General features: G+C 40.4%; 2 protein-coding genes across 2 annotated transcripts; one reads left to right on the top strand and one right to left on the bottom strand.

Annotated features, from left to right (window-relative positions):
* The first annotated feature begins 2009 nt into the window (after nucleotides 1–2009).
* Nucleotides 2010–4580, top strand: pmch (pro-melanin-concentrating hormone). Its single transcript, XM_059326083.1, has 3 exons — nucleotides 2010–2479; nucleotides 4166–4307; nucleotides 4396–4580. The coding sequence occupies exons 1-3, from the start codon at nucleotides 2237–2239 to the stop codon at nucleotides 4443–4445; spliced, it is 435 nt and encodes a 144-aa protein (XP_059182066.1). The 5' UTR covers nucleotides 2010–2236; the 3' UTR covers nucleotides 4446–4580.
* Nucleotides 4562–22802, bottom strand: parpbp (PARP1 binding protein). Its single transcript, XM_059326080.1, has 11 exons — nucleotides 22645–22802; nucleotides 22111–22266; nucleotides 20647–20880; nucleotides 20437–20541; nucleotides 18319–18489; nucleotides 18011–18165; nucleotides 13482–13665; nucleotides 13137–13318; nucleotides 11074–11155; nucleotides 6630–6816; nucleotides 4562–6096 (listed from the first exon to the last, which is right to left on the bottom strand). Exons 2-11 carry the CDS (start codon nucleotides 22258–22260, stop codon nucleotides 5774–5776), a joined length of 1773 nt encoding a protein of 590 aa, XP_059182063.1. The 5' UTR covers nucleotides 22261–22266; nucleotides 22645–22802; the 3' UTR covers nucleotides 4562–5773.
* Between the last annotated feature and the right edge of the window lie 43 nt (nucleotides 22803–22845).

The following is a 22845-nucleotide window of genomic DNA, read 5'->3' as shown; positions in this document are numbered from 1 at the left end:
AGAGCATGAAGCTCACAAGTTCAGTTGTGCTTCTGCTGGAACGGCCATGCCCCTGTGGACAAGTTCAGTCCTTCAGTAGAAGTCCTCGCCCTCCAACAATAATACTTACAAAATAAAGGCTGACCGCTCCAAGTAAAATCACTTCAGCTGAGTTCAATAGCTATTATTCATGTCCCGGCTCTCCATCCCTTACCCTACGGCTCCTGTGATGTTAATAAGGTAAGCCTTTTGAGCCGAGAAGAGCTATGTCAACATGAAGCCCTTTTGGTTTCTGCTTGCCTCCGCCTTTTATCATCAGCTGATGATGGTGTGGGTGCTTGTCGATCAAATGCTCCCAAGGCTTGATCATAGAGCCTTGGCATGTCAAATTCACATTTAAATGAATAGTTGGACATTTGGGGAAATGTGTTTATTTGCTTTCTTGCTGAGAGGTAGATGAGAAGATTGATATCACTTTCATGTGTAAACTAAACATGAAGCTACATCCATCAGCCAATTACCTTGGATTTGCTCAAAGACTGGAAATACAGGGAATTACTTGAATTAAGGTTTCTCCTTGTCAATTCTGTCTGTTAGCAAAGGACAGAATAAAAAGCCTTAAACCTGCTAGGTGGTGAAATGCACTTCCAACAGGCTAAAGAACATAACTTATGTTAACCTAGTAAGTTTTTATAAGCTTAAAACTTAAAAACTGAACTTTTGAGAGGGCAAAAGTGTATACAGATCATATAAAACTATCTGACACTAGTTGTGGAGAAAACACTAATGTTAGCTACATGTTGTAGCTAATTTTAGCTACAACATGTAGCTAACATTAGCTTACTAACAGCTAACCTGTTCTCTCTGATAGACAGAGGATGTTAAACTAATGTTTTGACATGCTTAGATCTAATATTCTTAGCTAGGTTCTGGCAATTTTCAGCCCATTGTTGCATATTTTTGGTGCCAATCGTTTTGGTTTTCATAGCTCTGTCTCCACCTTCTGTGGGAACGGGATTAAAATATTCATAGTCTCTACTTACAGAGAACGTTAGTTAGGACAGGGAAGTGTTGTCTTAACCTCCTTAAACCCACCACCCTGCCAGTGGGTTTTTTCACTTTCAGTTTCAGTTGTTTTATCCAAATGCAGACAAGCACAGTTGCAGAAACTAGAAGGTATGACATTTAAATGAGGCCTCATATATGTATTTCCTGATGCTGCGTTCATCGGTTTATGAATGAATTCCCAATGGTGGGAGGCAGCACCATTTAGAATAGCCTCGGCCACCAGTATGAATGTGTGCGTGAACGGGTGAATGAGCACAGTCTGTAGTGTAAAACGCTTTGGATAAAAGTGCTATATAAGTGCAGTCCATTTCCATCCATGTATTTTGACCTTACAGTTCTTCTGTTATTAGCTTTAGCCTTCTTCTATCCCTAAACCCACTGCTAAAGGCGATAGCAACATTTAACCACTTGTTGTTGTTTTTTCTAACAGCAAATTTCAACTGGGCAAGCATTGTCACAAATATTAAAACTGAATAAAATTTTACATTATTTTACTTTAAATTGTTTGTATAACTTTTTGTATAGAGGGCTGTTCACCAGCACAAACTTGACCAAAAATCTTTTAAGTATTCACAATTCTAGTCACACTAGTCACAAATACTCATTATTTTCTGCAGTAGTCTGTGGGTATTAGTCTCCCAAGTGGCCTTTCATACGTGTATCTGATGTTGATGGATCATCTTCGTTTTTTTGTGCAGCCACTGATGCCATTCAGAGAAAATGACTCACTTTACCCACTCAATGGGCGCCTCTCATGCAGCTCAGTCGGTCTCTGTCCTCTCACCTGCTGGGCTCATTTCAGCATGTGGATTGTGGAAGAAAACATCCATAATTAATTCCTCCTCTTTGACCTTTTGTGAGCCTTCTTGATGCCACTCTGTGATGTGGCAGGCCTCTATTTGAATTAATCACATCTCTAAACAGACAAAATACAGCTATTCACCTTCTAATTCACAAAAGGAACACATATTAATGGAATAACTGTGACCTTTAATCTTCCTGTGACCTACGGCCTTTAAGATGGACGAACCCCAGCAGGAGATATGACACTTTCTTACATTGAACATTTTGAAGTTGTAAGCATAATGCCCTCTCCCTGAATATATAAGACTGGTGAGAGAACGGTCACAGCATTCGTTAGCTGAGAGTAGATCAGTCAAAGACGACTGAACTAAACATTGTAGATACCATGATCTCCGTCTACTCTGTCCTGTATACTCTGGTGCTGTTCTCTGAGCTGAACAGGCACCTGGTCACTGTAGCATTGCCTGCAACCAAAGTAGAAGACGGCGCAACAGAGCAAGATGGCCAGTTCCTGGGGTACGAGCCCATGAATGAGCTCGATGTGGGTCCCCCCTCATACAGACGAAACCTTGTGATGGACGCCATCGACCGGGATGAAGATGGAAACCCTAAAATCCTCATCGTCTCAGTAAGTGTCACAATGAAAAACCATCAAGAAATGCAAAGTTTGAAGCTTCTTAAAGGGTAACTAACTCATGGTTATTAAGTAAGTTACTAATACTTAAAGATCAGTTGTACAGTAAGTCAAAGAAATGTTCGGGTTGCTGTTGAAACATGTTCTGTGTATTACCAAGAGTTAGGGCTGAACAATTTACGGGGTGAAAATCTTATTGAGATTATTTTTGACTTGCATCATTCTCCTTTTTATTGAAAATGTATTAAAATGATCCTAACATGATTTCTTTGGGAAGATCTGTACCAAACAAAGAGTTCTTCAGTCTGTAGGATACTATTTGTAGGCTGGTACATCTCTGTAGCGGGACTAGGATAAGGCTACAAAGCACACAAGATACAAAGCACTTGAATTAGCTTTTAACAGTCATTATTATTACAAATTAGAATATGAATACCAAGAATAAGAAAACAGTAGACGGTAAAAAGGTAAATTTAGTACACTTATTATTATTATTATTATAAGGAGAACCAACCTCCAGGCCTGATGAGTGAATGCAGAAGTGCCTTAAACCTGCATTCTATGTAATGACCAGCAGGGGGCGACTCCACTGGTTGCAAAAAGAAGTCACTTTGTATTAAAATCAATAGGAAACTGATTCTACTTTTGACTTGAATTATAACCTCAGTTAACATTGAGTTTATAGTCTCAATCGTTAACTAAAAGTCTTCTTCAATACAGCATGATGTTCATTTTGAAAAATGATGGTCCCATTTAGAGTAAAACAGATAAAAAGACAAATTAGGTTATGCTTTAGGGTTGGGTTACTCTACGATTGACATGTTGCTACCACAGTGCACTGTGTGTTTTCCTCAAATAACTTTTTTTTCTTTAAAGTTGTTTGCTTAAAAAAATAATTAGTCCAGAGTAAACGCACCAGCTGTTTGGACTACTCTTGGTTATTGTATCCCAAATGTGTCTGGGTAGTCTCAGTTTGAACATTGAACTCTGCCAATAACAGTCATGCATCATAACTATTCATTATATGAGATTTCTTTCCATAAACAACCACAGCTAACCATAGTTCAACAACAAAGAGCACATTATCTCCATCCTGTAACTGAACATTTGACCCCTTTCAACTAGTCACCGTCCTCGTGTCTACTGTTAAGTCAATATTTCATACACTTCTATGAAACTTTTACAGCAGCGCTGGAAAACCGGGAAATACTATTAGCTGAAAAGGTCAAATGATCACAAGCCTATAAAGATTTATTGGAATCACAGTGGGAAGAATGATGATATATCTGTGCTCCCTCAAACGTTTGGCTGCGATGTGTTAAGAGTTTATCTGGCGGTTGCGTCTCCTGTGTGTCATGAACATGGTGGTTATCTCTGCGGTAATGGGGAACAGGCAGCCATGTTGGAGAGAACAAAGCCATCTGGGTGAACCGGGGGGGAAGTGGAAGAAAACGGGCCACTGTGATATAATAAAAACGGGGAAACACATTTCTTCCATTTGGGGTTTTCTGTGGCTTGGATCAGCTGGTAAAGACAGATCCAACACCTGTGCTGCAGTGAAAAGATAATCTCTGAAAGCTGTGGCAAATTTGCTGCAACCGTGACGATCCAGAGTTCAGTACGGAAATGTGTGTGGTCTTACGGTGTCACATGCAATCACTGATCAATACTGCGTTTCAGGACATGGGGCTGAAAGGACACAGTATTCGTGGGCTGAACTCCGCCTTCTCCCGGAGCCTTCCTCTGCTCACAGACCGAAGCTTGAGCCACACTCCCTCTGAGCACAGTTTGAAAATTGATCGCCGAAACACTGACCTCGACAGTAAGTATCTACAAATACAGTTGATTCTGATATCAAATGTCTTGATGTTCATATATACTAATGCAAGTATTATTCACTTTTCTTCCAGTGCTGCGGTGTATGATAGGAAGAGTGTACCGACCTTGCTGGGATGCATAAATATTCTCCCGTGTTGCTGTCCTGCCCTGAATGTGCTGTAAAAATTTCTTCCTTGTATATGTGTTACGCTGAAATGTATTTCCTTGTCGAAATGAGAGTTGACAAATATGTAAAACCAAATAAAAGTTTATTAAAAGTGAAAAATCTGCATCATATTTACACACATTTCGCTGTGGAATTTTACAAGATAAATTAACTGTACAAATAGTGATTAAATACATTTCAAGTCAAATTGTCTTGATGAAAGGAAAGTATACATACCTAATCTCCTAATGATCTGCTATTAAACTGATGCTTAAATTATTCACTTAGGTCTGCTATCATGTTGATAAGAGGTACAGATTACATCATTTTTCCCCTTTGCTGGTTTCCACTTCTTAAACGTAGAGCTTTTGTTCATTTCATCCACATCCTGACATTTTACAGAGTAGGTAATTAGGTGGGCAGTTAGACATTTTGGGATATTGCATAAACTTCTTCACCTCGCCGAGAATTAAATGAGAAGATTGATGTCCTTTTGTTTGCGACATGTGAATCTACAACTACAGGCAATTAGCTCACCTTAGTAGAAAGACCGGAAATTGGGGAAACTGTTATTCTTGCTGTGTTTAAAATGAGAATCTCTAAAGCTATCTAAGGCACCATATCTTGTTTAATCCATACAAAACTGATGCTAAATGCTACTGCTAGCCAGTTAGCTTAGTTTATCATATAAACTGGAACTGGGGGAAAAAGTTTGCCTGGCTTTGTCCAAACCTTTAAAAATCTCACTCTAAATTTCGCTAATTATCTTGTTACATATATCCATGTTTAGGCTTGCTAAGCCCCGTTTTATGCGCAAATGAGCTAATCAAAAATAAGCTAATAACCTGCTAGCTTCATATTTAACAGCGAGTTGACTAACTGTTAGCAAGTAAGACATGCTACTACTAGTCAGTTAGCTTAATTTTTTAGCATAGAGATTGTAATTGGGGGTTTGACTGACTGCCCAAAGATTTAAAAATTAACATAACTAGCACCTCTATTTTACTAACTAACTAGTTTTATGCTAAAATAAGCTAATTGCCTGCTAACTCCAGCCTTATATTTAGCGCACAGTAATCTAGCTCTCAGCTAATAACAAATTAGCGTATTCACCAAAAGGTATTCATTAAAACAACAGTCAACAGATTAATGGAGACTGAAAATCATTATTTAGGCATTAATTGGATCTTTCAAACACTTCACAACATTTGTCAGTAAGAAAATAAACAACAGCTGCTTTGTATGAATGCCATTTGAAGGGAAGTCCATACACTGCATCATTAGGAAGCCAGTTCAAATTATTATTAGACTCTGAAGAAGCTGGTTAGTTTTCCCTGTCCAGCTATCAGCTTCTTCTTACTTGAGACCTTGCCGACAGTCTTGCCAGGCATTTTGACCGAGACACTGGTGAGCTGTTTCTTCTCTGGAGGCTCGTTCTCTGATCCTCCCTGCTGGTCGGAATCCACCTGCTTCCTCTTGTTGCCCTTTCCCTGCGCCTGAGTGCCAGTTTTCTTTCTATTGCCAGGGCCTGCACCTCTGTTTTGGGCATTTCCACTTCTTGGCTTGAGAGCAGCCCCCTGCTGAAAGCCGCTCTGCTCCTTATTCGGGCATTCAGATGTAGACTTGGCTGGAAAGATTGAAACAAAGCAAAAGCAAGAGTGACAACCTGGTAGGAAAAAAAAGAAAATGTTGTGACGAAATTGCTGACGTTAACTGCCGGTGAAAGCGAGCTGTGTGTTTATTCTATGAAGCTGAAATTTAACATTTGTCATGTAACCTGATGGAGCAGAGCCTAAATTCCCACGGAACAAAAGACAGAAGGGGAAATGGGCAAAAAGTCTGTGTGAGTGAGTGTGTGTGTGCTATTTAGTTTTTACTACAGATGTGGGTGTGAGCAGGTTTTATAGAATGGGGATTCATTTAATGGCTGATGGTAAGTACCAGTCCCAGGGCTGGGACTGGGAAGGGTTCAAGGCTGGAGCTGAGAAGGTGTGCCTGGGCCTCAGTCCAGCTGTGTGGCGTCAGAGGAAACAGAAATCTATCCCAGCAGAAACAGAACGCTGCGCCGCTTGTGTTGACATTTTGAGCTTTTCTCCGCATGCAGTGGAGCACCAAAAAAAGTACCTTTAGCATTTGATTAAATTAAAGTTGAACCTGTACCTTTGGTTTCCTCCTCAACATTAGAGCTGCACTCCTCATCTACAGCAGGCAGAGTTTGGGCTTTAGGTGCTGGGTGCACACAGGTAGGGATCTGGCTGGTGCTGGGGAACTCCAGCACACGGTTGAGTGGCAGTTCTTCATCATTGTATGTGCATGCAAACTGGGATCGAATGCCTTTGTCTTTGGGCTGTAGTAAAGAGAAAAAAAACACATTAACCTAGCTGATGATGTGGCGATAGGGGTTATGATCAGTATCTATGATTTCAAGATTTCCTTAATTTCTGACATTTACTTTGGTATTTCGGGCAAAAAAAAAAAGCCCCCACCATCATGCTCATGAATTGGAATAATCAATGTCTTCAGATTTATCCTCTAGGGACCATGGATATATGTACCAAAGTTCATGGCAACACATTCAAAGGTAATCCAGACATTACTAGAAGTGGACACAAATATTTCACTATCCCGATATAGTTATAGTTAGATATTTGATGGATTGGTGTTCAACTTTGGGATTCAAATATTCTTTCTTCTCAACAGGATATTTACGAAACTAATGACTTTGTTTACACCGAAAGACGTCGCAGCGCATATTTTTTATTTCAGCTTAGTGCTTACTTAATGCTTTCTGCTTCAGTTTAAATCCTCTCCTTTGATCTCCATGTTTCACTGAGGGTGGGGCTTTGGCCACACACAGTGCAGAGCAAAGAGCAAGGTGCAATGTTGTTGCTGTTGACAATAAGCCATGAGCAGAGACAAAAGTCAGTAGCCTCATTTTTGCAAAGCCAGAGGTTTAGACTAATAATTGTGACCAGCAGAACACCACCAAAACAGTCAACCCAGGGGAAACACTGCAGCAGTACTATGTTGTCCATCTCAGCCTGGAATGAAGAAATGTCTTGCAGAGTCCTTCCCAAATCATGCAAGGTAACCCCACCCCAGCTGAAGCTTCGAATATTTGCTGTTGAAGTCCTGGAGCCCCAAAATAGTATTCAGGAAAGCCATAAACATTGCCCTAAAGTACAAAAATGTCAATGGTGACATGTTTGTTATTATCTGTATCAATGACTCCCAGCTTTCAAAATATACTTTCAAACTTTTATCTAGTTGTTTTAACACAAAAAAGTGTTTCAAAACAATTGATTCTTCTTTAATTACCTATATGTACCACTGTATGTTTTTATTATGACGTTTTACACCAATCATAAGCAACCTGATGAGGTGAGGACAAATGCTGACAAATCATGCATTCGCCCCACTTAACAGTTTAAAACAGGAGAAACAGTTTCTTCGACAGTAGAGCAGCAACTCATTAAAAAGCCTTTTCGGACTGCCTAGTTCATTACAACAAGTGAATGATACTGAAGACTACAATCCTGGCCCTGGGGCACACAGATCCACAGCTTCTCAACCACTGTTTGATGTACGCCTGCTTGGGATTATCACAATCCAAGGATTTCACCCTTCAGGCCAGTGGGCCACAGTAGGGAGGAGAAATCTGAGGGAAAAATACAGCGAGCAAAGCTGGGTGGGTCCGTAAAGCACAAAGGGATCAAAGCCTTTGTGCTTTTCAAAAGAACTTCTTAAAAGAGCACCTAAAACAACAGTAACCCTAAGAACAAGGAACACTTCAATAATGAGCTAAAAATGTATGCTGCCCTGGTTGCATGCTAATAAAACATATCTGAAACGCCCCTGAAACAATGGGAGGGGATGGAAGAGTGAACACGGCCAAACTATGACTGACGGATAACATCTAATCCAATTACAACAGGTGGGAGCGCAACATGGCACCGTGTGGTCAGACGACCCTCATTCCTCCGAAGATGGCTGTCCTGAAATAACCTCTGCACACCGCATGACCCGACGCTGGAGACACCTGACCAAGACATTCCTGATAGTACTTCCAAAAGCAGGTGCAAGCTATTTCTGCAGCTTTGTGTCCTGACACGCAGGTGATAGAAGTGAGAACAGGTGCACCATTAATATTATCACTGTCAGAGACTGATACAATCATTCTGAAATAAAATGTAGATACTGAAGTGTTATCAAGTAATCGAATGCATCTTTGCACAAACATCACGACTGACGTCACAGAGGAGCAACACTAAATTGTTTAAAAGTAATTTCTGTGTTTGGATCGTTTGTGGCACGGAGACAAAGATTTGGAAACGTCCCAAAAGCAGAAACTAAATCTGTCCATCTCTGTGTGTGCCAGTTGACGTCAGTGCATGATGAAACCGCTGGAGAAGTCTGGGATAAAGTCATTCAGCAGACAACAGGAAACAATAACCTTTCAAGTTTCCCTTGCTAGTCGAATTACGCGACTGATATGGCATCTTCAAAGTGAAATTGATGCAGAAAGCTTCCGCTCACCGAGTTCAGGAAGCGGTGAGCTGCCCAGGGACCATTACAGCGCACTCAAACAGGAAGGCAGCCAGATTGTGGGGAGCTAAAATGACATCTGCTAGCTCAATCAAATAAAGGAGCCATTTCACAAAATGTGTTTAGCATACATGTTCAAAAGGAGTTCACACAGTGGAGCTACTTCATGTTAAACACCAGTCCTACCTTAAAATCTAAAGCTGGTCTTGTCAGTGTTTTTCCTGGTGACTCAGCAGTTGTGCAGTGTATACAGTGGTGGTACTCATAACAGTTTAAAAAAAAATACTGCATTCAACATTTTACTCTAGTGAAAGTATGGAAGTTTCATGCATGAAGGTATCAAGAGTAAGATCAGTGTGCATTGCAGTATGCCTTTCAGCGTAATATTTTGAAATTGGCTTATTATGGATTATACATCAATACTGCATTTTTGAAGCAGACACTGATGTTGATATTTAAAAAACAAAACAATGATGGGTCAGTTCATTAATAAAAACAAAACAACAACAACAGATCTTGATGAGAAAAGGCACCGATTTGGTATTGCACCCCAATAACAATAAACAATTTTAAAATATTATCCAAATCAATACAACAGAACTAGATATATGGGCCAACCGTCTTCACTACTTTCTGACTGATGAAGTTATCTTCACACCCATTGCTCACATTGTGTAAGTAAATGTACTTGCACCCATGGTCTTAAAATGAGGTGCAGTCAGGTGCATTTGTAGCTTGAGGCTGCAGAAAAGCAGTTATGCTAGCAGTAAAAAAAATAAGTCTAAAGTCAATGGTGTATTATTTTCCAGCTCTTTAAAGAATATTATTGCATTTTGCAGATAGTAAGATGCCTACATTGTTGGGTTTCCACTCTGCTTGTTAAACACACAGGGAGGTGTAGCAGCGCTCCTTCTCATCAGTTAAGTAGTTTATCGGTGCATTTACTCATTTGCAGTCAAATGGAGTTGTTGATCGGAAAGAGAAGTGGTCCACTGTTTAAATAGCAACTCACCAGGTGCTTTTTAAAGGAATTATAGATGCCCAAAACACACCTACAAATACAACTTTGCATCCGGATTATGCACCATTTAACTAGCAGAGTTGGACACACCGTGAATGCACTTGGGCCATGCACTTTTGACCAAGTGCAAAACATTGTTTAAATAGAGCCAAAGCTTTTTTTTATGCATGCATTCACTTGCAAAATTTGTCGCCTACATAAACCAAAATGCTTGGCTGCTGAGAGATACAGTAGGTTGTAGACTCATTTCTTCTCAAACTTCTCCTTACCATCTTGGTCACAATTTAGAAAAAAATGGGTTTGTTTAAAAAAAAAAAAAGTACTATCTATTGGCCTGAAAAATCCAGAAACAGCCTGGCTATATGGTGAAGTAGAAGAAGTGTAACTACGAGTGTCTTAAATTGTATTTAAGTCCAACTGAGTGTATGTTTTGATAAGTGTTAGTGTCAAATCAAGAGTCCGATGAAATTATCCTCTTTGTTTGACATTATATTGCAATTATAAAAAAACCTAATATGGATACACTCAAACCTTTATATAAACAAAATCTGTATCATAGATATAAAAACAGGTGTGTTCTATATCAATGGGCTGCATAATCTCAATGAGAGATTTTCTCACACTGATCCCAGAACAGCTGAGCTCACAGCCAGGAAGGAAGGAAGGAAGAGATATTGAAATCAGATATACAGTGTGTTATATTGTGCACTGTAAGCAAATGGAGCTGAGCTCTGACAATAGGATAACTCAACATCAGGATTGGTTAATGGTTTGAATCCCCCACGAATAAGTCTTAGTTTTATGCCATGGATTTAAACAGCACCCTCAAACCAACACTAAGAGCTAAAACACAGCTGTGCAAACGGGAACGGTGGAAGTCAGTTAAGATGTGAGCTTCAGCTAAGCAAATAAATAATATAATACCAGGGAGAAATTACAGGATGTAAAGACATTATTTTCAATGTTTGTACATCTGATTCAATTTGAAGTAACTGATGGTTTGGATTTGGGGCTCTTGGACGAAGGGGCCCACGTTACCTTGGGTTTGAGCAGGTCTAGCCGGCTCTGGACTCGGTTCTTTAGAGGTTCTGGAGAACATCCAGTAGACACTTCAGGGGATCTAAGGGGCGAGCCACAAAGAGAGGCAAAGACAAGAGGTTTATAAATTAAAAAAGCAAGAAGGTTACACGGTCACACTAACCAAGAAATCTCCCCACTACTGTTTTATTTTTTTACCGAAGCTTTACATAATCATATTCTCAACATGTAAAAAGATGTTTTCACTAGACTGAGCTGATGTTGGGATTTTGCAACCAGTTGGATATCCGCCATTTAATGTCATGCACCTCCGACATAATGTAGGTTCCCCCCTCCTGACCACAGCCAGTGGCTATTTTTTATATTATTATTTTTATTTCAGATGTTTGACCAGAGAAATTGTTCCAGTGTGGTGTGGGAGGATTTTCCTCCATATGGTTTCAGTGGAGAGTTGTACAGTTGGTCTAATTGCTGTTTCAGGGGCTTTCCCACTCTCAACTATTTTCACTACCGCAGGATTCAGTCAATCTAATTCAAACAGTGGGAATTTTTCATAGTAAAATATTAACTTTTGCCAATGTTGTACCTGAGCCCCTATAGGATGTAACAAAACATATGGCTTAATTTAAAAAGTGATAGTTCGAGATTTTGGACATTGAGTTATAGGAAATTCTGGCCAGTTGTGTAGCGGAACGCCATTAGCTTACTTCCTGAGCTCCGCTGTTGGAGTTCCGGCCAGTTCTGAATGCCATAAAGCGACATGGTCTACACGAAAAAAAGATCACCTATTCCACCACCAAACAATGTTCCTCGTGCATATCAGACACCATGAGAAAGCCAGCTCCGACTTTGGAGCTTGAAATGTAAGCCAATAGCTTTGCATCCACTGCACTACTGGCAGGTATTTCATACAACTTACTTGTTCCACTCTATGGCATACAAGTCAGGGATAAGTAGGATAGATCATCTGGAGTTTATAAATGTCTGTACCAAATTTCATGGCAATCCCTTCAATAGTTGTTGAGATATTTTAGTCTGGACCACAGTGGTGGCTGACTGACCACTATTGCCGTCCCTAGAGCCAACTGCATAGAATATGTATCAAGTATATAACTTAACTGACCAGTGTTTAGGACTTAGTCGGATGTTTTGGCAGAAATGGAATATAATGTTCAGAATTATGTTTTCATCAGTGTGTAATCACCTGAAACTAAGAACCGTTTTGTTTTCGTTAGCTTTAAGTGAGATATTTATATCTAAACAGGCAGCAGATCTTCTTCCATAGAGACCACCATGCTGTACCTCCACGTTGCTACAGTAACTCTGAACATAAAACCAAACAGTGGCGCTTTCAGGTTTTTACGCTACCAGAAGGCCATTGTAGGTTCTCCACTCTCGTTTGGAAGGGGAGGGGTATTCAGTTTGTTGCAATGTGCAACATCGCCACTAGATGTCACTAAATCCCACACACTGCACCTTTAAAAAGGGGGCTGGTTATGCTTTTACATGATGTTACATTGGTGGATGTTCATATTAAATGTGGCCAAAGTTTCAAATAATGCTGTAATGCAAAAGTTGTCCATGTGAGTATAAACCTCAGATTTCTGACCGTTCTGAACACCGTCTTCTGCTCTCGGCTCGAGCTGATTTCTTTATATGATCATCTGCTGCAAGCATGTTACTACAGTGTTTACACTTTATACACTGCTACCTGTAGCAACATGCCGACGTCAGGGAAACCTGGTATTTTGGTTGTCAATGTTGTTAATTTTTCCCCAATTTTAGATCACATTCCTGTGGGAACAATTTGGATTGTGTCGATTTTCATTATGCTTTATTTGTTGATTTTAACTTGTAAAAGGGGAGTTTAAGAGAAAGATGCGACAATGGAGCATCTTAAGTGAGAAAAATTTGTTTTTTTCAACATTGAAGCATTTAAACTCCAGTAGAAACCCAAAAAGTATGAACCCTGAAAATAAGCATGATAGGTTCTCCCCTATAATAAAAAAAAAAAAAACATGGCTTCTTAGTCAAATCCTAGCTACATGACCGTTTGTGCCAACCTGAACAAGTTGAGGACGCAGATCCCCTCTGCTCCACTGAGGACAGGCTGGTCCTCAGACAGCAGGTCTGCTTTGTTCCCACACGGAGGAATCAGTGCTTCCTCGTCCAGCAGAGCCATCAGCACCTTCACAGTGTCCCGACCTCCGTATGCAGTGCAGTGGTTGACTTTGTAAGCCTTTGGCTGGAGAGGAAGAGCAACACGACTACAATCAGTGCACTGTCAGCTCACATAGCTGCCCGTTAGAGAAGATGAAGTGGGTTTTTGTGTGAATGTATGGACTGCAGGAGAGAGTCTGCTCTGCAGCCAGGCAGCTACACTTTTGGCTCCAGAGGTTATACATTACCCTTGCAGGGCTTATCCCCGTCCCACTTCCATTAGCAATCTGTTTCTGGATCTGGTGTAGCTGGCAGATCCTCGCCTTCAGCTCCTCCGTCGTCTCCTCAGCTGCAGCGTGCACCGCGTCCCCGCTGCTGCGTCCCTTCACCAGCGCTGCCCTGATGGCCGTCACCAGCCTGGCTCCACACACACTGAAAATAACACGTCACAGTGACATCTGCTGAGAGAGCCGTATTGTGCCTGTGTTTGTTTTGGAGAGCAGTAGGACTCTTTCTTCTGCGTACAGGTTTTCATCTGGATGGAATTATTAGTGTTCAAGAGTTCAGCCAGTATTTGCCAACATGAATAACTCTCTCCTAAAACTGAAAACCCAGAAAAGCCAGGCCTTAGTCTGAATGTCTTCAAAAGATATACTGCAGCTTCACTTTCAATTAATTGGACACTGACTTTAAGGGCGCAGAGTAATTGTTTCAGTGTTAACATCCAGTTGAGCTTTATTTCACTGTACCGCAGTTTTGCCAATGTTAACAGTTATGAAGCAGAAAATGTGCTCCAAATCCCTGTTAAAGTCACCCTGGGCACGGTCACTGCGCTCACCGATGGACTGTCAGCAGACAAACACCAGGATTTTACTCTTTATAGTTTCGGGGGATTTTCGCCCATGCCTGCACACCGCCTGCGCTGCATGTCCAAAAATCATAGCAACATATCACTCCTGTGAGTTTTCGAACAGTCAAGTGCACTAAAGCATGCTAGAAAAGATCGCAGTAAGGTGGAGAGGCGGTGGTCCAACCCTGACCCGGCTCTGATGTGAGCAAGCAGGGCTCAGTAACAGAATCATTTGGGAAAACAGATGTTCAGTGAACAAGGGGCCCTGAACTCTCCATAGAAGGTGTTTGTATGAGGAAATACAGTACTCCACTGAGAGCGTAAAGGCACTGCCTGTTGAAAGACACATGTTGGCCCAGTTCATCAGTGTCTCATCAGACGTGGAGCGCTCTCATCAGCCCGCATGAACTGAAAACCCTCAGAAGAGCAGCGGGAGTCGAATCCACTACTACACAAACATCACAATGTGTTGTTACGGCTCGGCTGAGCGAAGCCAACGTCGCTACTGGGACCGCTACAAAGGGTGCCTTCAACGGCTTCGCCTCAAAAAAGCTCGGCCCTCACATGATTGAACGGCTAAATCATTTCTGATAACCGCTTTTGTTGTGGTGCCAAGTGCTTTGACATCCAAAATAATCTGTAATGGTATGGAGAACGGTCTGCAGAGGCCCGAGGTTTGATGATAATTCATCAAAGAAGGAGCTCCAAACAGGGAACAAGTTATTTAACAAAGACGGGCTTTGATGTGGCAAAGATGAACATGCTTTAGCAATCCAAATGTTATCATGGGAAGCTTAGATGGGAGTCATTACAGGGATTTGAAGGAAATAATAACGAGCTGCAGTGGGACAGGTGGATTTTATGATCACAGGTGTGATTTCAGTGCACAGGTGTCCGCCAGGCTGTAAATGTTTCTACCAGTAGTAGCAACAGGCCCCCCCACACAGAGCCAGGCAGCTTTTTTATTAAATTCATAAGAACTCGGCAAAGAGGAAACAGAATTTAGCCTGAAGTTGAAATGCAGGAATAAGTGAAGAAATTCAAAGAAAATTCCACTCGGTCGTAAATTGTGAGTTTTAGTGTATTTGACCTCAGTCGCTGCCAGATACTGTAGCAGAAGCACTCTTCTTGGAATATCTGTATTTCTCAAATCAACCCGGGCCGATTTCTCTGGGAATTTAATAATAATGCAATAATATTATATGGGTGTCAAAGTAAATACAGCATTTTGTGATGATGAAATGGAAAGATGCTACTACAAATAAGGGATTTAACCTCGATTTAAGAACGTGGCAACTTAGTTTGAAGTCATGAAGTCTTAATGTTTGCAGCAAGTTTCTTTCTCCTAAGTTTGTTAGTTTGGTCTTTTCATTGGATTCATGGGAATATGCTGAATATTATACTACTATATCATAAGTCTGATATATCCTATATCCAGTGGTGGAAGAAGTATTCAGATCACTTACTAAAGTAAAAGAACTACTGCCGCATTGTGAAATTACTCCAGTCCTTCATTCAAAACTTACTAAAGTAAAAGTACAAAAGTATCAGCATCAAAATGTATTTAAAGTATCAAAAGTTGTATATTATGCAGAATGGACCCACTTGCTTTCATGCATTTTTCATGCAAATTCTTGTTAAGATAGGGCTAAGTTTAACTACTTAATACACTATCATGAGGTTTAATTAAAAAAAATTGAATAACTTTAAATTTACTATGTTCTTTACGTTAAATCTCGACCTGAAAAGTAACTAAATTGTCAGCTAGATGAAGTGGAGTAAAAATTACAATATTTGCCTAAAAATGTAGTGGAGTAGAAGTATAAAGTTACATTAAAGTACAATTTTAAGGTATATATTTTTTTTTAAGTACAGTACTTGGGTTAATGTACTTATTGCTGCTTATTCCTTTGTGCCATGAAGCTCAATTTTTCCCCCAAAACTCTCCATCCTCCACCTCCGAGCTGCCTTGGTCAAAATAGAGCTATATTTCCTTCCGTTTGAGGAGGATTGGATAAAAACGTCAGTGCCCAGCTGTTTTAGGAAACTGTGTAGACTTTTTTTTTTTTTTTTTAAATCAAAATTTGTACTCATGACCCCGGGAAAACAGGCAGAGACTTCAGGAAGTTGTATTGTACCGGCCAAGAGATAGCCTGGCACGTAACCAAATTAAAGATTTAAGAGAGGTGTTGATCTTCTCATTTAACTCTCCAGCAGAACTTTTGACCTTTTCGTACTTTGAGTGATAAGTCTATACATTTCTTAGGAATTTCAGTTTCAAAGAGTGAACAATTCAAGAGAAAACCATTACAGTTTGTAAACCACGACACTGATTTGTGCTGGGTGTCTCTGCTGGACCGCAGACAGGAACATTGCTGTGACTCTCAGCAGTTTGATGGTCTCCTGATTTAGCACGAGGATCGGTTCACCAGAACAACCAGTCCAGATGAGTCACCAGAATTTTCCATGCCCCATGGCGATCCAAATTTTCTGTCTAATCTGTTCTGGATTTCAGACACAACTCTGACAAAGTCTTTCATAATATTGTGGGGCAGAAGCCAGAAACAAATAGATCTTTGGACTGTCCAAAGTCGTTGCATAAGGCAACTCTTTCTATCATATTGGGGTCTTTTTTTAATGCAATTTGGGACATTTTCTCACAACACAAGTTATTGTAAAGTCAGCCAAAGAGCATAAAAACTAACTTGATGACCCAAATTTCTAATGGCTGTAGTTGGACGTCTTTAGCAGGTTTTGTCTCTTTACACAGACATGGAAATACACTCATGGAAAAATCATTAGACCATTGTTTTCTTCAATTTCTTTTTATTATTTTAATGCCCGGTACAACTAAAGGTACATTTGTTTGGACAAATATAATTATAACAAAAATATCCCATAAGAGTTTAATTAAGAGCTGATATCTAGCCATTTTCCATGGTTTTCTTGAAAATTACCAAAATCATTATCAAGAAAACCATGGAAAATGGCTAGATATCAGCTCTTAATTAAACTCTTATGAGACATTTTTGTTGTTAGCATTATATTTGTCCAAACAAATGTACCTTTAGTTGTACCAGGCATTAAAATGAACAAGAAATTCAAGAAAACAAGGGTGGTCTAATCATTTTCTCCATGTACTTCATAATGTGAAATAGCATTTTTTTTTGTCAATTAAAAACGTAAAATTCTCCTTTCTAAAGAAATGTTCACACTAAATATGTGCTAAATACTAAGTTTTCCAGAAACAAACTAAATATAAAGGCCCAATAGGTGATTATCTTAGCTTAGGATAAAGACTTAGATTATTATAAGCTTATTTTTACACAAACAAGGTAAAATATATAATTAGTCAAACTTAGAAGTGTTGCTAGGCAAATCTTTTAAATTTTGAATATTGCTGGGACGCAAAGCTAGCTGAATTACAAAACAAAAGATCAGTTGTTTGTATTCTTTGCAGTTTATGAGGAAGTGTTTAAAATAGTTATACTGAAATTGGAGCATACGACTGGATGAATGACAATTTTATATAGATTTGCCGTTTTTAAATACTGCCTCCCTTTAGTTCAACTCATCAAGGATTTTCTCAGGTAACTGTGGAGGCATGTGAGAAAAACAAAGTTTTCTTCAATAATTCAAGGTAACATGGGGTGTGTTAACAGTCATTTTGCAGAAGAAATATTCCTTTAAGTGATCCACTTCTACTCCCTTTTGTCATTTGTGAAACATTTGCAACTTCAGTTCAATTCTGATTTATATATTCAAAAAGCTAAGCTGGAATCCATGGAGCATTTACAGTTCAGTCTTTAATGGAGCACATCCCTGCCTCCCAACACTTCCAGCCGATTCTGTCACAAAAAAAGGAGGCATTACCTCAACAGTAAGACAGGGAGCGAGTGGGAGCCTGGATTAAGCTGCATTGTGTACCTTGGGTCAGGAATCTCCCCCAGTATTTCTTCCAGGTTGTCGAGAAACTGGACAAAGTCCGACAGGCCTTTGACATGTTTCCTCAGTGGGTCAGACTCAGCTGGAGCGTAGCCCTTCCCTCCGAGCTGGATGGCCCTCACGAAAGATGTCACAGTCTGCAAAAAGCATGAAAGAGACCCAAAAGTTGAGCCAGCCAGAGAGGATTACTCCAGTTTTAACGTCACAGTCTTGGTTTTTCTAGTGATGTAAGGTGTGAATACATCATTGCTAAATCCTAAGCACATGCAGAGTGTGTGTGTGTTTCTCACCAAGAAGAGAGAAGTGTTGTTGTTCTGTGCAGCGTGCTTTATATCGGTAAACGCCTGACGTCCAAGAGCGCGACTGGGCACATCAATGGTCAGCGCCAAGGCCATGTCGTTCTTCAGGTTCAGGAGCAGATTCAGATAGGAGCAGAAAACCCTTCTCACTGACAGTTTCACCTGTGGATAATTAACAAAACATTGTCATATTTGGTTAGAAAGCATCTTTTTAAAAAAAATCAGTTAAGGTGTTAAATAAGAAAATTGATACTACTCTCATTAATTCCATGGGAGCGTGTCTATGTTCCCCGGGTCCTATGTTCCCCTCTTTGTATGAGACTGGGGAACATAGGACCCGCTTTCCCCAAAAAGGGCCCCATGTTCCCCGGTCTGTTACTTTTTCCACCATTACTGCCAAATTCCATGGCAAATAGGCCTAACCCTAACCCCTTTTAAAAAGCCAAAAAATGAACTGCAAAGTAACCAGAAAGTAGCTGCTGTGCAAATTTAAGTTTTGTGCTGCTTGAGCTAAGGTGGGCCATGCGACGGTATGCCTGCTGGCCATGCTCAGAGTCTACCGTAAAGATTGATAGATGGCGGGGAACATAGGACCCCTTTTTCAGAAAAAGGGTCCTATGCTCCCCGGTATGTATTGCTACAGGGGAACATAGGACCCATTTTGGGAAAAACGGGGAACATAGGACCTGGGGAACATAGAGATGACCCCTTTTCAATTATTCTCATTCATTCTCCTTAACCCCTAATCCGAACTTGGGTCATGGGGGCTGGAGCCGACCCCAGGCAGGGTACAGACTATCAAAAAGCTGACACATAGAAACAACCATTCAGGCTGTCATTCACTCCTACGGGCAATCTAGAGTACTCTCATAATGGTCAGCAAAATATGAAGCTGCAGCGGGTTAGCTTAGCTTAGAACAAAGACCCAGAAAAAACTGTCTCAAATGAGTAGCCTCGCTAGGTAACAAAATCACCAGTTACTCAAAAATAAGATTCATCTGTTTAATCTGATAAAAAAAAAAGTGTGTGAAAATGTGAAATGAAAATTTTACGAGCGTGCACTGAAGAGTGGTGTTAGCTCTGTCAGCACTGTTGCCTGTTGTTACCACTTTTAGCATGGTTAGCACGGCTGCTAATGCCGCCCAGACCCACTGCGTGGTACGGCGTTATCAGAAAAGTTGCCCCAGTGACTGCAAGTTAATCCATATTAACATATTAGCGCAGCAAGCACTGCTAACTGATGCCATTTTGGCTCAGCCAGCAACCTAGTTATTTGCTTGTGATATCAGGTGAGATCAGCCAATCCTAGCCCAGACTCTGACTGTCAATCACACTCCGTGTTAAGACAATTCCTGTTCACACTGAACTTCATTTAGTGCACCTTTAATTAGTGAGCTTTTGAGTTTAGTTTTATTACCTTTAGACATAGCCAGACTAGCTGTTTATGCCCGGTTGCTAAGCTAAGCTACTGACAAACATGAGTGTGGCATCTGTATTTTCATCTATTCCTCCAGCTGAAAGTGCATCAGCATATTCCTCCAAAATGTCAAACTATCCCTGTAGTAAAACTTCTGGCCTGAGGTCCAGGTTGTATTTGTAAACTACCAAAAAACTTAGCGACAGTAGCTTTACTGCCTGAGTAAAACCACTAAAAACAGCAGCTGACAGCCCGTATTAAACTCCAAAAAATTACATCACTCTAGCTGGTGGTGCAGCAGCAAGCCTTCACTAAAAACTCATAAATTCACAAGTGACAGAGAAGAAGTGGAGGAAAGAGACTGTGTTACAGAAGCTCTTGTCCAGCCCCACGTTGTGTTGTTTTAAACATCTGCCTGGTAATTGAATTCACATTGCGCTCTTAAATCTAAGTGATATGATATAGAGTTCCTGTCAATAAGAGCAGGATGGATTCCAGACAGAAATTAAGTACGCTGAAGACTGGGAAAGTAAATGCATGGATTGCTGCCAGCAGGAGAAAAAGCATTTCACTTTCCTGAAAAAAAAACACGTTATGTGGAGGGTAGAGGGCAAAGTGGAAAGAGAGGTTTCTCATGGTGGTTTATGAAATAAGTTGCACATTTTATTAGTGTGTGGAAGGAGTGGGCCTACCTGTGAGCTGCAGGGCCTGCTTTTACTGGATGGTGTTGACGGGACTGAGGAGTCCGGTAACTCCGAGACGTCCGTGTTCCCTGATAAGAACTCAAACAGCTGGATCTTTGCAAAAGAATAAACAAAGAGAGATTAATGTATTGACCTTATCTTTGACTCGGGAGCCAATCTGATCATCCACAATCATCAGCCTGATTTCAACCAGCTCACCGGGCTCACAGGCTCCTCCAGGTCCGAGTCCAGTCTCAGCTGTTTGTACATGGAGAGGATATCAACCAGGTCCACAGTGTTGGAGCGTTTCAGGAAGGATTCGTATGCCTCCAGGATGAGATCATAGTTCTCCAAGCGTGCAAAGTTGGGGGGTGGCAGGTGAAGTTTGTCTAACAGTAAGTGTTTCCAGGCCATCAGGACATCACTCAGAGCCACTTTGAACTCTCCGCCGTGCTGTCACAGGAAGAGAGAAAACAGTGAAAGCAGCAGCCGTAATTACTGACGGCCTGGAACCAATCAGTTCAAAAGCAGAGAGACCTTCTCCCGCGGTCCAAAAATGGGCCATGAGCGGTCTCAGCCGGAAACCTGTGGTAATGTCATCAGTTATAGACGTGATGACAGTCGGCCTGATGGTTCAACTGAATTATGCCATGATGATGATGATGTGAACTGGGCTCGCACAGCTTTGTCTTTGGGCCGCCAGATAACTTACAGCAAGAGCACAGAGGATACTGACAGTGTTTTATACCTCTTTTATTCAAAGTATTTTCAGTTTTTTTTGGTTTAAATTGATTTGCAAGGTGTTGTCTGCCTCAGTTCTAAAGTTGGCAGCCAAGTACAGAGATACACAACACAGTTTATACGCACAATATGCAACTTTCTGCCACTAGAAGTCTCTTAATCAGAAGAATAAGAAAAGATGGAGTTTGGTGAAGTTGTTAAGTAGAGTGGGATCATGGGAGCTGTTGTCTGCACCACCACTGCCGTCACTGCAATCACCTTAATGTCCTGGTTCCTCCAGGGCTCATCATTATAATGCAGACACTGCAGTTTCACCTTAAAAATCAGTGTTTCTTCAATGTTTTTTGGCAGACTTTTGCTACACTTATTTCCGTCGTCGACGTCCAGTGACTAAAATCCTTCATCCGGTTGAAATATCAAGTAAAACAAACGAGATCTAAAAGTGTATCATAATAAATTTGGCTGAAAACTGGATGAAAAGTCAATTTATGACAGCTGCTGGCAGACGACAGCTACACTGATGTATGCATTAAAGGGTTATGGCGCCATTGACAGGCCACCAAATGAAAAGGAATGTTACTTTGATTAAATGACCAAGTTTGAACAATTTTTGGAAACCCATGGTATAATGTAAGTAAACAACTCAACTAAATCTACAATTAGTCTGGTCTTTTTTAGACATTTGAATATGAAAAAGTTAAATTGTATACCTTTAATAGTGAATAAGTCCCCAAAAAGGAATATAAGATCATCACAAGTGGTCAGTTTACATCGCATATGCACTTGTACTTTTTGACATATGGTGCAATCTGCTTTTTGTGTGCGAATTAATAGTTTATGTGCTTTTGTTTCCCATAAATAGCAACTTGAGGAACAAATAAAACATTTTGAACAAAATCCAATTTCAGAGATGGCGTTTGAAATAAAAGAATCAACTATTACCTGCTTATTAACCTCAGCAATAGCAAGCTGCAGCAACATCAGCATGCCATCAGCGCCATGAATGGTGGTCCTCTCAGACTGTAAAACCCTGTGGCACTCTCTCCTAAACACTTTAACCATCACCTTAAGTCGATTGTTGATAGCCTCCATTTTCCCCTAAAACAGGAGAAAAAAACATGTGACATTGTTTTACCTTGGTTTCTCTTTTACATGATGTTGATTAAACCAGGTTTTACTACAGAAAAACAACCATAACCACAAAAAATTTAACTTTTAAATAGCAAAATTAAGCCATTTGACTTTCAAGTGAACACAAAAGTAATCTCTGAAGAGTTTGTTATAAGTGAAAAGAAAATCTTCAGATTTGTTGGCCTCTGTGGCACAATAGCAATGAGTTAACTTACAATTTATAATTAAAAAATGTATTACTGTGTGTCTTTTTGTCAGATCCAACAAGATACCCGGATATGACTAAGCGTAGCATATGTTAGGGCTGCACAAAATCACAGATAATGTTAATTTAATGTTGCAAACCTCTAATAATGTAGAAGTCTCCGAGATCACACGTCCACGACAAAGAGCAGTTGTTTTGAATTTTTAAACGGCCAGTGACGTTTTGCTTCCTGACCAATCAGCTTTAAGTACAGAACAATCGGAGAGGTCCAAATAAAAGTATTTCTATATTGTGTTGTTTTTTTATATAGTTTCGTGGCATAAGACAAGAAAGTGGATTTG

The sequence above is a fragment of the Centropristis striata genome, chromosome 22 (genome assembly GCF_030273125.1).
Source record: "Centropristis striata isolate RG_2023a ecotype Rhode Island chromosome 22, C.striata_1.0, whole genome shotgun sequence".
NCBI classification, from domain to species: Eukaryota; Metazoa; Chordata; class Actinopteri; order Perciformes; family Serranidae; genus Centropristis; species Centropristis striata.
The sequence above is the reverse complement of the archived record's forward strand: the minus strand, read 5'-3'. Positions and strand labels throughout refer to the sequence as shown.

Excerpts from the sequence above, each read along its gene's own strand:
- pmch (XM_059326083.1), top strand. The coding sequence starts at position 2,237 with ATGATCTCCGTCTACTCTGTCCTGTATACTCTGGTGCTGTTCTCTGAG. Across the intron at positions 2,480-4,165 it reads CTAAAATCCTCATCGTCTCA|GACATGGGGCTGAAAGGACA; the intron begins GTAAGTGTCACA and ends ACTGCGTTTCAG. Across the intron at positions 4,308-4,395 it reads CCGAAACACTGACCTCGACA|TGCTGCGGTGTATGATAGGA; the intron begins GTAAGTATCTAC and ends CTTTTCTTCCAG.
- parpbp (XM_059326080.1), bottom strand. The coding sequence starts at position 22,260 with ATGGAGGCTATCAACAATCGACTTAAGGTGATGGTTAAAGTGTTTAGG. Across the intron at positions 13,319-13,481 it reads CGGGGATAAGCCCTGCAAGG|CCAAAGGCTTACAAAGTCAA; the intron begins GTAATGTATAAC and ends CTTCCTCTCCAG. Across the intron at positions 11,156-13,136 it reads TGCGTCCTCAACTTGTTCAG|ATCCCCTGAAGTGTCTACTG; the intron begins GTTGGCACAAAC and ends CTCGCCCCTTAG.